Raw genomic sequence first — 15,847 nt, 5'->3', positions numbered from 1 at the left:
AACTCAAATGCTTTTCCATTCAATCATTTCTCTCCCCTCTCAAACAACAGCCTCATTTTTTTATGCCCTGTATGAACTGGCAGCATCTTTGCCTTAGATTATAAGCTCCTTTTTAAGCTACCTCCCCCACTTTATTGTCCACTTAGGAATTAAGGGCTACCTAGCTAACCTAGCCTTCTCACTTTTGCTTCTTTGGTCAAGAAACTTTGTCAAAAATGGGAAGGCAGCCTTGTTGTGACAAGGTCGGATTGAAACGAGGTCCATGGACAATTGAGGAAGATCACAAGCTCATGAATTTTATTCTCAACAATGGCATCCATTGCTGGAGAATGGTTCCTAAGCTTGCAGGTACATACCATTTCATTTGATCATTCCCTTCATCTCTCTTTCTCTGTTTCAGACTTCTGTTTCTGGAAATTTTGACTTCATTGACCATTTTGTGTTGTACTGATATTGCAGGCTTGCTTAGATGTGGGAAAAGCTGCAGACTAAGATGGATCAATTATCTAAGGCCAGACCTCAAAAGAGGTGCTTTTACAGAAACAGAGGAGAATCAAATGATTCAACTCCATTCATGTCTTGGTAACAGGTATACACAATGTTAATTTAATTTAATCTTATACACAATGTTATAGTTATAGGGTACTGACTGGTCTAGCTAACACTAATAGTAAATTATTTGTGCAGGTGGTCTAAGATTGCTTCACATTTTCCTGGTCGCACAGACAATGAAATCAAGAACCACTGGAATACTCGAATCAAGAAGAGGTTAAAGCTCCTTGGTGTAGACCCTTTGACCCACAAACCCACCGAGCAAAAAGATAATATTGAAGACAACATTAAAGAGACTACAATTACTCAAGAAGAGTCGAATTCGAATTCATCATCAGAATTAGACAATATCGGCTTGGAGGCTAAACTGCAGGATTCTGATGATAATGGCATTAATACTAAAGGGTTTCCAGAATTATCCAATGAGAAATTACAAAATGATCATCAGGTTGAGTTAACCGTGGACGAGACGAGTGGTCTTTTGAAGAATTATGAAATGTTTTGTGGAAGCTTGGATTTGGGGGCATTCATGTTGAACCAAGGAAGCAATTACACCAGTACTACTAATTCAAATTCCTACAGCTCTTCTTCATTGGTTTCTGTGGAAGAGTACTCTAACAACCCTTCAATTTCAGTAGGTGAATCCCTACAACAAAACTCTCTGCCGCAATGGGTTGATAGTGTTGATTCCATGCTCATATGGGATGGCTTCAATAATCTGGAACAAGACCTTTTCTTCTTTTGAAAATATTAGCAGCCATTGAACATACCTCAAACTTGTCTGCAAAGTTATTGTTGTTGCAACATGAGTTTATCAGACCATGATTGATTTTGATTGAGAGTAGTACTGCATTCATGTCTTGTGTATTCAATCTTTGAATGTGGTGGTTCTAGCTATTATGGTGGTGTCATCATGTTCATTCAATGCGTGTTTATCATTAATTTCTGTAATTTCTTGCATGTTCTTTCACTATTAGGGAGAGTACTGAGCTATAACATATATCCAACCAGAGGGCCTTAAGGGCTTTGATCCGTGAGTCATGACCCCTAGCTAGTGTTGATGAGGTTACTTAATGGTGTTCTACAAATATCATAATGATGTTCCCAAGGTTTTACTTCGTTTGCTTCCTTATATATATATATGTTATCCCTTTTCGATTTGACTTCGTAGATTATAGGCAAACCAAGTATATATATGCTTATGAATGTGTGCTGAGATTGTGCCTCTTTACCTTTAATTAGATTAGCGTTATTCATTTTCTTTATGTGTTTGGACAGTAATTGTATGAATAAGTATATATGAATTTGCATCCTTAGTTTTCACCAATCTTGTAAAAAAAGTGATTGGAGCAAGATAATTAATTGGTTATAGGTCGTGCTAAGCACTGAAAATTAAGTGGGCTTAGCTCTCAGCTATCTAGGCTTTTTAAGGTTTTGGTGCATGCATCCACGACCGCCCTAAAGGGGAGGGGGAATAGGCGGTTGCCTCTGGTCCCAACTCCCAAATATGAATGGCTCTCAAATTTTGTAGACTCCTTGTGTAATATGTTAAGTTCAAATAAATGAAATAAATGTACTTAAAGGCTGAGAACCTCAATTATATTGGTTGGTCTCGAATCTTCAAAATCTCATGACCGATCCTACATGCATCCAGCATTGAACATCACATCAATGAATTATCATCTCAGGCTCCCAGCACTAAAACTAGTAAGTTTTACTCATGAATGACTAAAAATTATGTATATAATCTTGAATTTTGTATTTTTCAAATAAGAATAAAGAAATTACAAATTCATAACCTTAAAAATTTTGTGAGCCTTAATTTCTTTAGCAAATAAACACGAAAATAAAAATTGAAATTAGTTTTAGAAAGCTCATAAGTTGGTCTTTCAATCCCCCAACAAAATTTTACTTGAAAACAAGTGGATAATTTATCCCCAAATTGAAGATTTGAGTTGAGTTAAAATTATTCTAAAATTGCAAACATAAAACATGTGGATCAAATTGGAAAATTGAAATCACGGAGACTAAATGTGATTTCAAGCCATAACACATGGAACAAAAATGTATTTCTCAATTTTTCATTAGCTGCTTAGCAGCATGATGATCGATTCTCAATTTGGTACATGTACAACCAATGTATTGGTATATAATGGATATATATTTCTCAATTGGTCCAGCCTAAGCCCACTATAAGCGAAATCATATTAAAAAAAAGGGTAAATTACAATTTAGTACCTCAACTTTACCTCGGATTTCAAGTTAGTACCTCAAGTTCAAAAAGTTGCATATCAGTACCTCAACTTTCATTTTGTTGCAATTACATACCTCCGTTAGCTTTTCCGTCTGTCAGACCGTTAAGCGCCTATGTGGCACAGTGACGTGGCTTTAAAAAATGCCACATAAACAAAAAAAATAATAAAAAAATAATAAACTTTTTAAAAAAATAAATAATTATAAAAAACATAAAAAATTAAAAAATTAAAAAATTAAAAAAACCAATAATTAAATTATAAAAAAAAACATTTATTTTCCATTTTCTCTCCATTTTTCAGCCCCCTCCCCCCGATTCTCTCTCCTCACTTCTCTCTCTGCCCGATCTCTTTCTCCAGCGCCCATCTCCGGCGAGAACCTGCATCTTCTTCCTCTCTCTTTCTCCGGTGACTGGTGGGTCTCGGGTTGCCCACCCCCTGATTCTGTCTCTTCTCTCTCCTCACTTCTCTCTCTTCCCGATCTCTTTCTCCGGCGCGCATCTTCGGCGAGACCACCCCGATCTTCTTCCTCTCTCTTTCTCCGGTGACTGGTGGGGTGGGTCTCGGATTGCTCGGGTTTTGGGGTATCGGGTGGTGGGTTGATTTGTGTGGCTGGGAGGGAGGGTTGCTCGAGTGGTGGTTGTGGGTTGGGGTGGGTCTCGGGTTGATTTTGACACGCCCTTACACATAGCCTCGCTTCTGGGTCACTTTGCTTTCGCCAAAGAATTACTGGGTCGAAAGCCCGAGCTCGCTTCCCAGTTGAATTCCCAAGGTTCTTCGCCTCTTCACTTGGCAACAGCAAAAGGGTCCCTGGAAATAGTCAAACATTTGGCGCTGGTCAACCCAGATCTGTGTTTGGTCTAGGATCGAGATGGGTTGACTCCTCTGCATCTCGGGGTGATCAAGGGCCGAGTTGGGGTAGTGGCTGAGTTGGCCCGAGTCAGACCGGAGGTGACTTATGGGTTGATTTGTTGGGGAAGAAGGAGGCGTTGTGGCAAATGAATTTTGGGTTGATTTTTGTTAATTTATTTTTGATGAATTTTGTTGATGGTTTTTATTGATTTGTTATTTGTTTGTTTGTTTTTTTAATTTAATTTTGGTTTTTTTAATTTTTTTGTTTTTTATAATTATTTATTTTATTTTTAAAAAGTTTATTATTTTTTTATTAATTTTTTTGTCTATGTGGCATTTTTTAAAGTCACGTCACCGTGCCACGTAGGCGCTTAACGGTCTGACAGACGGAAAAACTAACGGAGGTATGTAATTGCAACAAAATGAAAGTTAAGGTACTGACATGCAACTTTTTGAACTTGAGGTACTAACTTGAAATCCGAGGTAAAGTTGAGGTACTAAATTGTAATTTACCCTAAAAAAAAATACACCACATATAGATTTATATAATGACAAGGAATAACAAATATATATGTTCATGATGGATATTGGGCCCAACTATATTTTAATATTAATGGACCAACTTCTAAATTGTATTACCATCACAGGCCTAGAGCCGATCATAGCCCAAGCAGCCCGCTGCGCAGGTAGGCCCGGACCCAGTCCTCAGGGCTTCGTCTTCGTAGTAAAAAAAAAAAGCCAATAAACCAACCAGCAAAAGCAATTCAGACAAAAAAAAAAAAAAAACCCAGCAAAAGCAATTGGGCGTGAGACGAGTGGAGGAACGCCAGGAAGAATGTTGGCAATACAGAGAGCGATTCGGAGGTTCCACGCTACCGTGGATGCTCCCCGACTCACCAGATTCGCTCTCCACGCGCCTAAATGTGTAAGCTTCAAGCTTTAAGCTCTGCTGTAATTTTGTTGTTCGGTTTGAAATATACATACCTAGCAATTCAGGGTTCATCTTGTTGATGTTTGAAAATAGTTTTTTGGGTGTTTGTTAATTTCAGGTAGAGGTGGAGTTTGGCAATGGTAGTGTGTTTAATTTGTCAGCTGAGTTTCTAAGAATACACAGTCCAGCTGCTGATGCCAAGGTTAGGTCAATTGCTGGTGAAAAGGTAATTCTCAGTCATTTCTTATCTTACATCTGATATACATATATCTCTATATATTTTTTTTGCTTTCTTTATGAAATTGTTGTTGGAATGATTTTGAATATGAAGTCATTCCTATATATTTATGTATGAGATGGAAGTGTCTAATACATCATGTGAGTGTATCTAGAAAATCAAAAGGGTCATGCATTCAATCTTATGCAAAGAGAAAAGAGAAAATTTTTGTGATCACTTTGTCAAATCTTTAAATTTACATAAGAAACCTTTTGAGTCATTATTTAGCATGTTTTAGGAGTTTCATATGATTGATTTGTTGACAATACATCCTCAATTGAATATGTTTCGCTGCCTTTTTATCTCCCCAACTCTCTTTTTTCATGCTGTTCGTAATTTTTGCTACCCCTACAAATTGATATAAGAGCTGGTGTGAGTTCTATTGATGTTAAACAATTGAAGCAGGTGATATCTGGGCGGCGGCACGTGGGAATTATGTCTGCAGAGCCTGTAGGAAACTACGGGGTAAGGTACTTTTAAACTATGAATCTAATGACAGTCGCACATAATTTATGTATCCAGAATGTTATGTTGTGACTGAGGATGTTTCACTTTTCAGGATTGTTTTCGATGACTTGCATAAAACCGGCATTTATTCGTGGGATTACTTGTATCATCTGGGGAGCAACAAATTCAGCCTCATGAGAAGTTATATCAAAACACTTAACAAATACGGACTCAGGCGAGATCCAACTAAAAGAAAATGATTCAGGCTTTGCTCCATTTCACTTGATGTCAAATGATGCTCACCAATCAACTTTCCCAGCCTGGAGGGTTGCAAGATAATTTGTGGCACACTCAACTTCATTGCTTAGAACTTAAGGGTAGCTTGGGAGCCAAATTCAGCATCATTATTCATTGCCATATGTTGTTTGTTTGTACTACAAACTATCATCGATCGCAATGTACATGTAAACCAGTTGGCCAGGGTAATCATCCCAAAATCAATCTTGTATACTCCATATCTACTTTCCAGCTCCACAATACATAGAATTTTTCATAATTCTTTTTTATCTTCTAGTCCATCATAATCTACCCTACTTTAGCTGCAAGGAGATGTCTTCTAAGAAGGAACTAGTTTTGAACTTAGCTATTTAAAAGGCAGTCTCAGGAATATCCTCCTGGGAGGGAAAAGCAGGCACACATGCAGCTTCACAAAGAGTTGTTTGACTATATCTTCTTCAATTAACAACTTTCAGACTTTCAGTCATTCGCATTGCCAAAAAATTTTGTTCTTCCTCTACACTGAATTAATGGTCAAAATTCAAATTTTAAAAATAGAACAACACTGCTTTTGCATTTATATGAAAAAGTGTAACATCTAAGAGGGTTTTTTCTTCCTTCCACTTTGTGAGATGCGTTTCAGTTGTTCTTGAGTTCCCCTTTTCATTCCACTGTCACATAATTTAGCATTGTTAAACGGATTGAAAAGCAACCAAAACTGGGGCAAATGAGAAGTCTAAATATAGATACCTTTTGTACAAGTAAATGTAAGTATAGAAAAAGAGCAGCAGCATCAGAGTCCCAATGGAAATAACAAGGTAGGATGTACTTGTCCTCTTCTGCACATTTGAAACATAAGGGATGCAGTCAATGAAGAGAATAACCAACAAGACATCATAACCTAAAAAACTATGTTATATAAGCATCAAGTTTCAAAATGGGGAAATAAATGATATAAGCAGGCATGATCACAGCTGCAACCAAGATAAACATTCTTTCAAACTAACTGCTACCTGATTGCAAGGGTTGTGCCCCATTACGATCTTCCACAAATAATTTTCATTCCAAAAAAGTTGTTTTCACAGAGGTTCCAGATATCTAAGACCCTTTACACATAAAGCCATAAATTAAGAACGTAGAGGATTTTATCTCACAAGATTAAAATTTGAGAGGGAAAAACGATTAATGTCCATGATTGTCAGCCAAAACTAACAGTTTTATGTAATGGAGGATACCACAAGTGATATAAGCGGTAAGCAAAGAAACCGAAGGGAGTATAAGCATCTTACGGTAAACCATAGGACTCTCCTCTTCCCTTCACCATTTGTCTAATTTCTAAATGACTCAAAACATATTTACAACAAGACATGCCATCCGCCTCACATCACTCAATTAAACAATCATATTCTTCAGTCAAACATACGCCCACTAAAATATCACGTTTACCATATAAAATATAGAGCACCCAAGGACAAATGACGGAGAACTTTACCTTCCTGCGGCCTTGAGAGAAGGGTTTCCGACCTCCAGTGCACGTGTGGGCATCACAGAATTGGTGTATGAAGAATTCTGTTGTAATAAACATCAAGGAAGCAATATCGTAAGTTGATAAAATTAGATAGATAACTTGTTACAACTTTTCTAATTATGATAAAGAAATATATAAAATACCATGAAGACGGCTTGCTGAAGGACCCTGATTGACTGGAAAACAACTATCAGCTAGACCCTGCACATGATGCACAATTTATAAATACAAAGAATGCTGAAATTTAAATGCATAAGACATCATTCAGGTGCCACCTCACATAGATGATGATTCCGTGCAGCAGCAGCAGGATTGCACTTAGTCGTTTGTGGTGCAGAATCCATTACGAGGTCGCAATGCAACGCACCACAAACATTTGCCAAACACCTGCTATGACTCTGATTCAGCACAGGTATGCCATGTTTCAATTAGCAATGCACCATCAGGCTAAACAAACATCACTGTTAGGAAGATACAACTAAAAGAGTACTTACCACATTCAGCAAATTGTAATGCCTGTTGTCAAAGTGCTTATCAAGAAATTTCTCGTCATAAAATCTTTTCTTACAATATCCACATTGCCAGTCATGTAAATCTACACAGAATTTGTGCTGTTCCTGATCTCTGTACAGATCATTGTCGGGGTGCAACCTACACGTTGTTGGAATCTGATACCGCTCTTTCTCTACAAAGGGCATCAAATACTGCACCAAGCAAGAGAGATAATGATATTGACATGAGAATAAACCACAGGAAAGGTGGCATTAATCAGGAAACTCTATGCATTCCGATACCTCCTGAATTATTTTCCACGCTGCCCTACTCCTTTCTCTCGAACAATGTACCTCAGGAGGATCTGTCAGTTCTTGCTTTAAAGTTCTATGTATCAAATTATGGTATTAGTACTATTTACAGGTTTAAAATCCTAAAAAAGAGCACAATAATATGCAACAAATCGTGCCAAGGTTTGCAGTTGTATAATTCTGAGTGATATGAACATATACAAATACTCCATCTCAAAAGAAGTGGTTGATGCTAAGAAGGGTAAATAATTTACTAGATTAATCATACATACATACATATAGATGTTCAACATTTCAACTATAATACCTTGTGGTTGCAAATTCCTCATAACCCTGGGAAAACAAAGAAAAGGGTCATAATCAATGAATGAATTTTACTCATTCTAAGAATTGCTAGAGAGACATTGATGGGTTGCTAAAATCTTGTTTAGAAACATTCAATATTGTGAAATAAGATAACCAAGAATAGAAAACAAAAGCAACTAATAAATATACCTGATTCGTTAGCAGAGGCTGAGGAGACGAGGTTGAAGAAACAATACTAAATTGCAGAGACACTGATAAGCCAAGGTACAGAAGACCCACCCACATCATTTTACAACACTTCTTCATCTTCTTCATTCAAGATCTCTCTTGTAATTTTGTAAATTGCAAGGCTAATTGCTGAACACTCCACAGCATTCCGCCACTCAGTCTACTGTTTCTCTGCGTCAGAGGACGACCCGACTGCCGCCTCCACGCCCCAATAACCAATCAATACTTGCCACGTAGGACGCCCAAGGTCCGCCTTCGGCTGAGTTTTATGCTGGGTTTGTTGGGCCTCTACAAGCCCTTAAAACCCTCCGGACCGTGGATTACAATCTTGGATTGTCATTCTCTATAAGGCCCAACTCAACAAAAATATTGAACCTTTTTCTGGAAGAACAATATTGAACATATTAGGGATTAATGACAATTTGGTCTCCAAATTATTATACTTGTATCAGTTTGGTTCTCAGATTTTTAATTTGGAAAATTTAGTCCCCATACTTTTTCAATTATTTCAATTAAGGTTATTCAGTCAATTTACACATTTTTTCGTCCAAAGCTCCATTTGCATAGAACCATGTATCAATCATGTGCCCTTCTTTTTTATGGCAGAATGATCACTCTAAACTATACCATAACTCTATGCGCGTAAATTGACTGAATAACCTCAATTATAAGTGTGTAAATTAATTGAATAACCTTAATTGGCAAAATTGAAAAAAGTCTGGGAACAAAATTTTCCAAATTAAATATATGGGGACCAAACTGATACAAGTATAATAGTCTGAGTACCAAATTAGTATTAATCCCAACATATTATTATATAATGTAATTTTCATTATGAATAGATGTTTAATTTAAATTAATAAATTGTGAATGATAATTTGGTCTAATAAATGGTATTCAGTTTTTTCATATTGATGAGAATTTGCATTCAAATATCATGAACAACAATTAATTAATAAAAAATAGTTAAATAAACAAATGAATTCATAATAAACTACATACCATGGCGCTTAGGTAGTAGTTAGACCATGGCACATTGGCACTTAGGTAGTTGTTAGATTAGGTATAAAATTTTACACAAAAAGGAAAATATAATACAGACATCAATATTATGATTCATAATATTGCTCCAAAACCATATAAATTAGGCATAGATAAAATCTTTTGTGAGTTTCTTCGGTCCAGCGCAGATTGTCAGTTTTTAATTGACCCAAAAAATTAGTCTGATAAAATTAACTCAAGGACACCTTTAATTACCAAAAAGATGTGACACTTTTTAATTTTTTTAGAAAACCAAATAAAATAATTACAGAATGATACCACGATACTAATTACTAACATAAGAAGAAATAATGAGTTCTAATGTTCAATGAGGCGTCGTCGTTTTTCATGCATTTCAATGATTTCATAATCGTTGTCCGAATTTGCCGATTAAAACACGACGTTTCGTTTGGAACAAAAAAATAAAAAATAGTGAAAGAAATACGACGTTGAAGCCAGCGAAGCTGGAAAATCTCGTAGCCGTGTGTCCCACTGTGTTTGTGAAAGAACAAGTCCATTTCTTCCATTCAGATTTGGTGTTTCCTATTAAATTAATCAATCGCATACCAAATTCAATAATTTTGTTGAATAATCAATCCAATTGCATTGTATGTAACCAAAACATATATTGTATATTAAAATCCATGTTGCCTCCACATCTCTATGTGTTCCTGGAGTAGAAATACACAACAACAAAACTCTGATTTGACTTCACTGCACCTGTCAACGCCATGATGAAATTCAGATCTCTGAGGTGATACCCTTTTGAAATCCGAGCTTGAATTGAGCTACAATGGGTGGATTCCTGGTTTTGGTGGTGGTGGGGTTGATGGGTCTCTGCATGAATGGTAGTTGGGGAGCGGAAATGGGTCGGGAGGCTCCGAGGAGGATCCACACGCTGTTCTCGGTGGAGTGCCAGAACTACTTCGACTGGCAGACTGTGGGCCTCATGCAAAGCTACAGGAAGGCCCGGCAACCCGGCCCCATTACCCGACTCCTCAGCTGTACCGACGAGGAGAAGAAGAAGTACAAAGGCATGCATTTGGCTCCCACTTTTGAGGTGCCTTCAATGAGCAAGCACCCAAAGACTGGTGACTGGTCAGTCTGCTTTGTTTCTCAGCTCCTTTGTTTTGCTCTCAAATGGGGTTTTGAATTCCGGGTTACTTTGCAATTCTTGCTTAATTGTTAGTTCTGTAACTTCTGTTTGATGGGTTTGGTTTGGTTTCGGATTTTGATTATGCTATCATTCTAATTAAATGGAAAAAATGATTATTAAAATGTTTGTAACTTTGTATTTAATCTTACAGGTACCCTGCTATTAACAAACCTGCTGGAGTTGTGCACTGGCTTAAGCATAGTAAAGAGGCTGAGAATGTTGATTGGGTTGTGATTTTGGATGCAGACATGATCATACGGGGGCCAATTGTTCCTTGGGAACTTGGTGCTGAGAAAGGCAGACCTGTTGCAGCATATTATGGGTATTACTCCTTTTGTTCTTTTCATCTAAATGATACTACATCAAAGCTGAGCTTGCTTCCATGATAAACCTTTTAAATCATCTGTATGTGAATGATTTAAATCATCTGTATGTGAATGATGCTATTGATAACTCTACATATTAGCTACAACCAGGTTTTACCATACAAGGGCATTATGAATGCCTGGTGAACTCACTATAATCGTTCATACTTGTCACCATGTAGCCAAATCAAATTAGTTGGAATTAAAAGGTCAGTCAAGTAGAGAGTACTGTTTGTACTTGACATCCTTCTGCCATTTGAATAATATGTTTATGAACCTTTTCTTCTGAGGATTTTTTGAGCTGTAAATATATTTTACACGTTAATATTCAATATTCTTCTTTCCCCCTTGTAGGGACTGTGGCTATCAACATATATTCGTATAATGAATTTCTCCTTCAGGTACTTGGTTGGATGTGATAATCTTCTGGCTCAATTGCACACAAAGCACCCAGAATTCTGTGATAAAGTTGGTGGGCTTTTAGCCATGCATATAGATGATCTTCGAGCATTGGCACCCATGTGGCTTTCAAAAACAGAAGAAGTGCGGGAAGATAGAGCTCACTGGGCAACTAATCTAACCGGTGACATCTATGGGAAAGGATGGATCAGTGAGATGTATGGATACTCTTTTGGTGCAGCAGAGGTAAGTTTCTTTATATCTCCCTTAAAACATTTTTTTTTCACAGTTCCACCTTACCTATTTACCATTTCAGCTTCTTTGCTTAGTGCTTTTTTTTTTTTTTTTTGTTTGTTAATTGGTGTTGGTTACCTTATTTTATTTCAGGTTGGTCTTCGGCACAAAATAAATGATAACTTGATGATCTACCCAGGTTATACTCCACGAGAGGGTGTTGTGCCCATTCTTCTTCACTATGGCTTGCCATTTAACGTTGGAAATTGGTCTTTTAGTAAATTAGATCACCATGAAGATGGTATTGTTTATGATTGTGGCCGACTCTTTCCTGAACCTCCATATCCTAAGGAGGTATATGATCCTATAGTGAATAATTATTCTCTTTAATATAAGAAACTCTTTACTTAAGAGAAGCCTGCACATTTCTTTCATGGTGTATGTTTGCATCGATTATCCCCCCCCCCCGGGCGCTAAAATGTGATCAGTTAGGCACCTTTTAGGTAGGCCCTAATTAGAAGCACTGAATGGAATGTTCATTTTGTTGTTAGTTTTTTTTTTAACTACCTTTCATTTTTATGGTACACATGTGAATTGAGGCATCAAAATTTTTTATTAGGAAGATCATGGTCAAGGTCTTCATGGTTGGTATATGCGAAATTTAACATTCTTTCTTTGTCCAGTTAAAGCTGATGGAACCTGATCCACATAAAAGGCAAGGTCTTTTCTTGAATTTAGAGTGCATTAACACTTTGAATGAGGGTCTCTTACTACAACATGCAGCAAATGGATGCCCTAAGCCAAAGTGGTCAAAATACATGAGCTTTCTGAAAAGCAAAACTTTTGCTGAACTGACTCGGCCAAAGCGGCTGACTGCAGCTACTTTACGAACTGAGGAGGATGCAGTACAGGCTGTAGAGCAGAAGGTTGTTGATGAACCCGGGAAGCCATATCCAAAAATCCACACCCTTTTTTCCACAGAATGCACCCCTTACTTCGATTGGCAGACTGTAGGATTTGTCCACAGTTTTCACCTGAGTGGCCAGCCTGGAAATATCACACGATTACTCAGCTGTACTGATGAAGACTTAAAGCAATATGCTGGCCATGATCTGGCTCCCACCCATTATGTCCCTTCCATGAGCCGACATCCATTAACAGGCGACTGGTAATTATATTTTCTTCAAATCTTTTCTTTCCTTCTTATGGTTTATGGTGATTTGAACTTCATTTCAGCATTGACACCCTGGCATTTGTTTCATCCAATGCACAGTCTGGTGTTTAGTTTGCATCAGTACCACTTTTGCATATATTAGGCTACTCATGAGCATGACAGAATTATAGTTCGCGAAAATTGGCATTGGACTAGCCTATGAAGGTTTAAGACTTTGCTACTGTTTTTCCTATTTTAAGATAAATAGAGCTATGTAGATTAACTACTCGGGCCCAACTGCATACTATCCCAATCAATTCTATCCTGCTCAATAGCTTCTGGTAAACCCTGGGTATTAAACAACCTTCATGGGATATGGTTTTGATGTGTTTGGAAATTTGCTTCACTGCCTCTTTCATCATTCACTTGAAAATTTGATCCTTTACCTTACTGGGTTATTCTTTTTTCTCTCTCTACCAGGTATCCAGCAATTAACAAACCAGCTGCAGTCCTTCATTGGCTTAATCATGCAAATACCGATGCAGAGTACATAGTGATTCTTGATGCAGATATGATCTTGAGAGGCCCAATTACACCATGGGAATTTAAAGCAGCACGTGGCCGACCAGTTTCAACTCCCTATGAGTAAGACAAAATGATGTTTTCTATTTTTATGTTTGCTATCTCAGGACACAAATGTAATTCTGGGTGTGGCTGCATCTCTCCTCTATGTGTGTGTGTGTGTGTGTGTTTGGGGGTGCAGATTTCTAGTTGCATGATCCATACAAGGACTTATTTTCCTAATCTGTATATGCTAGCTATCTTATTGGCTGTGATAATCTGCTTGCAAAACTCCATACTCGCCATCCTGAAGCCTGTGACAAGGTTGGAGGTGTTATCATCATGCATATAGATGATCTTCGAAAATTCGCCTTACTATGGTTGCACAAAAGCGAGGAAGTCCGGGCAGACACAGCTCATTATGCCACAAATATCACCGGAGATATATATGAATCTGGCTGGATTAGTGAGATGTACGGTTACTCATTTGGTGCAGCAGAGGTAAGTTGCTTCTAAAGAAGTAGTCCTATATTTATCTTGTAATTTTGTATGGTTTAGGTTTCCATGGAATTTTTCATTGTGGAGTAGTTACAAATTCTTTTAGTTCCCTCACCCTGCTTCCGAATGAAAGAAAAGAAAATTGATCATAATATATCCTTGACAGAGTCCAATTTCAGTAGTCATCACAGCATTCATCATATTATTATAATTTTTTTTTAAAAAATTTAGTGCTATTATGTGCTAATGATTCTGTCCCCCTCTGTTTTTTCATGCAGTTGAAACTAAGGCATCGCATAAGCAGTGAGATACTGATATACCCAGGATATGTTCCTGAACCTGGTGTCAGATACAGAGTTTTCCACTATGGTTTGGAATTCAAAGTTGGAAATTGGAGCTTTGACAAGGCAAACTGGAGAAATGTTGACATGGTTAACAGGTGCTGGGCCCAGTTCCCAGACCCACCGGACTCTTCAACACTGGATCAGACCGACAAAAATGCACTGCAGAGGGATCTGCTTAGCATAGAATGCATGAAGACACTAAATGAAGCATTACACCTGCATCATGAGAGGAGGAAGTGCCCTGATCCCAGTTCCTTATCCAACTCAAAGTCAGATGCATTAGAGGAAGTTGCAGTATCAAGAAAACTTGGCAAGTTGGATGGAAGTTATGTTGTAGGAAGCAACAATGTGCAAATGAATAATTCTCAGGAACTTTCAAAACCTACACCTACAGTGACAGATGGGATGTTTAGTTCAGTGAGGTTCTGGGTTGTTGTTCTATGGGTATTCTGTGGCTTGGGATTCTTGACGGTCATGTCAGTGCTGTTTTCAGGCCGTAAAGGGAAAGGCAAAAGAGGTAAAAGTTATAGACTTAAGAGAAGAAATTCTGGTTCAACATTCATGGATATTAATGGCCGTGATAGGCATTTGCGTGGAGGTGAAGTGTCTTTATGACATTCTCTTGTGACTTACTGATTTGTGAGGTAAAACTTAAGAACTTCATCAAAGATAAAAGGATGGTCTCTGACTCTCTGAGACCAAGTTTGCCTTTGCCATCACGAGTACTGCATTGAGGGAAGTCCATATGATATGACACTAAACTTGCTAAGCCAGCCCAAGTTGCATTCCCAAAGGACAAAACAAAGTAGTTTATTTCAACAATTTTACAAAATGTTAGATACGGGAGTAACACGAAGGGGAAGAGGAGGCTATGAAATGATTTTGATATCAATTTGTATTCTAGTCGTATTCTTTTCCATATGAAATCGTATACGTGCTTACAATTTGGTTAATGTCACTGGTGTCAAATGTGAGAGTTGAAAATGCTACAGGAGGGTGTTCATTGTTGGGCCGTGGCAAGAACACGTTGATCTACACCGTCCAACTCAAGGCCCAACTTGATTACCTGGGGACTGGGGACTGGGGAAAATCCAAAGCAAAGGGCCACGCAATCCAAAACCCAACCACAGCCCTGGGCACCTAATTGGTCGTTGACCAAACATAAGCCTCCAAAAAGGAAATACTATTAAAGAAAATCAAATGCATTGTAATATTTTCACGTGTCTAAAATTTGGATTGGATGGATGGATTTTTGTTTTAGTTTTAGTTTTTTAATTTTTTATGTGGAAACGGAAATATTTGAATTTACGACTTTAATATTGTGGAGTAAAATATCGTTAGACTAATAGTTAATCGTAGACAAACTGTATGTACTCATTTCAATTTTAGGAACAATTTAATAAGGGATTTTTCTCCACGGCAGATGCAGTAGCTTTTTTTTTTTTTGCATATATTAGATGTTGAGTGCTCGGCAATGGCAGCGAGGGCATCTGCCTAAGAGAATGACTGATCTAATAAGTAGTAACTTTTTTTTTATTTGGAGAGAGAAAGAATCGAACTTAGGTGTAAAGTGGACAATTTTACGACCCTTCCAATTAGGCTACTCAACAACTACAATAAAAAGTAACATTTAATTTCATATTG

General features: G+C 37.6%; 4 protein-coding genes across 5 annotated transcripts; 3 read left to right on the top strand and 1 right to left on the bottom strand.

Moving 5' to 3' along the window:
- Positions 1 to 143: 143 nt before the first annotated feature.
- On the top strand, positions 144 to 1,465 carry MYB40 (myb domain protein 40). The gene is made up of 3 exons (XM_086240028.1): positions 144 to 348; positions 460 to 589; positions 688 to 1,465. The coding sequence occupies exons 1-3, from the start codon at positions 216 to 218 to the stop codon at positions 1,295 to 1,297; spliced, it is 873 nt and encodes a 290-aa protein (XP_086096154.1). The 5' UTR covers positions 144 to 215; the 3' UTR covers positions 1,298 to 1,465.
- Positions 1,466 to 4,432: 2,967 nt separating this feature from the next.
- On the top strand, positions 4,433 to 5,867 carry LOC147288859 (Myb domain protein). The gene is made up of 4 exons (XM_086240095.1): positions 4,433 to 4,581; positions 4,706 to 4,813; positions 5,270 to 5,334; positions 5,424 to 5,867. The coding sequence occupies exons 1-4, from the start codon at positions 4,492 to 4,494 to the stop codon at positions 5,569 to 5,571; spliced, it is 411 nt and encodes a 136-aa protein (XP_086096221.1). The 5' UTR covers positions 4,433 to 4,491; the 3' UTR covers positions 5,572 to 5,867.
- Positions 5,868 to 6,014: 147 nt separating this feature from the next.
- On the bottom strand, positions 6,015 to 8,616 carry LOC147288858 (zinc finger (C2H2 type) family protein). The gene is made up of 9 exons (XM_086240094.1): positions 8,414 to 8,616; positions 8,226 to 8,251; positions 7,910 to 7,994; positions 7,610 to 7,819; positions 7,391 to 7,513; positions 7,259 to 7,316; positions 7,080 to 7,156; positions 6,338 to 6,426; positions 6,015 to 6,258 (listed from the first exon to the last, which is right to left on the bottom strand). The coding sequence occupies exons 1-9, from the start codon at positions 8,537 to 8,539 to the stop codon at positions 6,186 to 6,188; spliced, it is 867 nt and encodes a 288-aa protein (XP_086096220.1). The 5' UTR covers positions 8,540 to 8,616; the 3' UTR covers positions 6,015 to 6,185.
- Positions 8,617 to 9,990: 1,374 nt separating this feature from the next.
- Positions 9,991 to 15,156, top strand: LOC147288857 (peptidyl serine alpha-galactosyltransferase). 2 transcript variants are annotated; one of them, XM_086240256.1, is made up of 8 exons: positions 9,991 to 10,591; positions 10,801 to 10,971; positions 11,416 to 11,659; positions 11,801 to 12,001; positions 12,331 to 12,815; positions 13,281 to 13,445; positions 13,619 to 13,862; positions 14,138 to 15,156. In XM_086240256.1, the coding sequence occupies exons 1-8, from the start codon at positions 10,287 to 10,289 to the stop codon at positions 14,816 to 14,818; spliced, it is 2,496 nt and encodes an 831-aa protein (XP_086096382.1). In that variant the 5' UTR covers positions 9,991 to 10,286; the 3' UTR covers positions 14,819 to 15,156. The 2 variants fall into 2 exon arrangements, with proteins under 2 accessions (XP_086096382.1, XP_086096383.1); XM_086240257.1 differs by lacking the exon at positions 9,991 to 10,591 and having other exon boundaries at positions 10,863 to 10,971; positions 11,369 to 11,659.
- The last annotated feature ends 691 nt before the right edge of the window (positions 15,157 to 15,847 follow it).

The sequence above is a fragment of the Dryas octopetala genome, chromosome 4, assembly GCF_963921425.1.
Source record: "Dryas octopetala chromosome 4, drDryOcto1.1, whole genome shotgun sequence".
In the NCBI taxonomy this organism is placed as follows: Eukaryota; Viridiplantae; Streptophyta; class Magnoliopsida; order Rosales; family Rosaceae; genus Dryas; species Dryas octopetala.
Note: the sequence above shows the minus strand (reverse complement) of the source record. Positions and strands in the feature narration are given on the sequence as shown.

Bases quoted from the DNA above. Each gene is read 5' to 3' on its own strand.
- MYB40 (XM_086240028.1), top strand. From the start codon at position 216: ATGGGAAGGCAGCCTTGTTGTGACAAGGTCGGATTGAAACGAGGTCCA. The intron at 349-459 runs GTACATACCATT...CTGATATTGCAG, and splicing joins AATGGTTCCTAAGCTTGCAG to GCTTGCTTAGATGTGGGAAA. The intron at 590-687 runs GTATACACAATG...TTATTTGTGCAG, and splicing joins CATTCATGTCTTGGTAACAG to GTGGTCTAAGATTGCTTCAC.
- LOC147288859 (XM_086240095.1), top strand. From the start codon at position 4,492: ATGTTGGCAATACAGAGAGCGATTCGGAGGTTCCACGCTACCGTGGAT. The intron at 4,582-4,705 runs GTAAGCTTCAAG...TGTTAATTTCAG, and splicing joins CTCTCCACGCGCCTAAATGT to GTAGAGGTGGAGTTTGGCAA. The intron at 4,814-5,269 runs GTAATTCTCAGT...CAATTGAAGCAG, and splicing joins GGTCAATTGCTGGTGAAAAG to GTGATATCTGGGCGGCGGCA.
- LOC147288858 (XM_086240094.1), bottom strand. From the start codon at position 8,539: ATGAAGAAGATGAAGAAGTGTTGTAAAATGATGTGGGTGGGTCTTCTG. The intron at 7,995-8,225 runs GTATTATAGTTG...TTTGATACATAG, and splicing joins GAGGAATTTGCAACCACAAG to AACTTTAAAGCAAGAACTGA. The intron at 6,427-7,079 runs GTAAAGTTCTCC...TCAAATGTGCAG, and splicing joins TCTCTCAAGGCCGCAGGAAG to AAGAGGACAAGTACATCCTA.
- LOC147288857 (XM_086240256.1), top strand. From the start codon at position 10,287: ATGGGTGGATTCCTGGTTTTGGTGGTGGTGGGGTTGATGGGTCTCTGC. The intron at 12,816-13,280 runs GTAATTATATTT...TCTCTCTACCAG, and splicing joins CATCCATTAACAGGCGACTG to GTATCCAGCAATTAACAAAC. The intron at 13,863-14,137 runs GTAAGTTGCTTC...TTTTTCATGCAG, and splicing joins ACTCATTTGGTGCAGCAGAG to TTGAAACTAAGGCATCGCAT.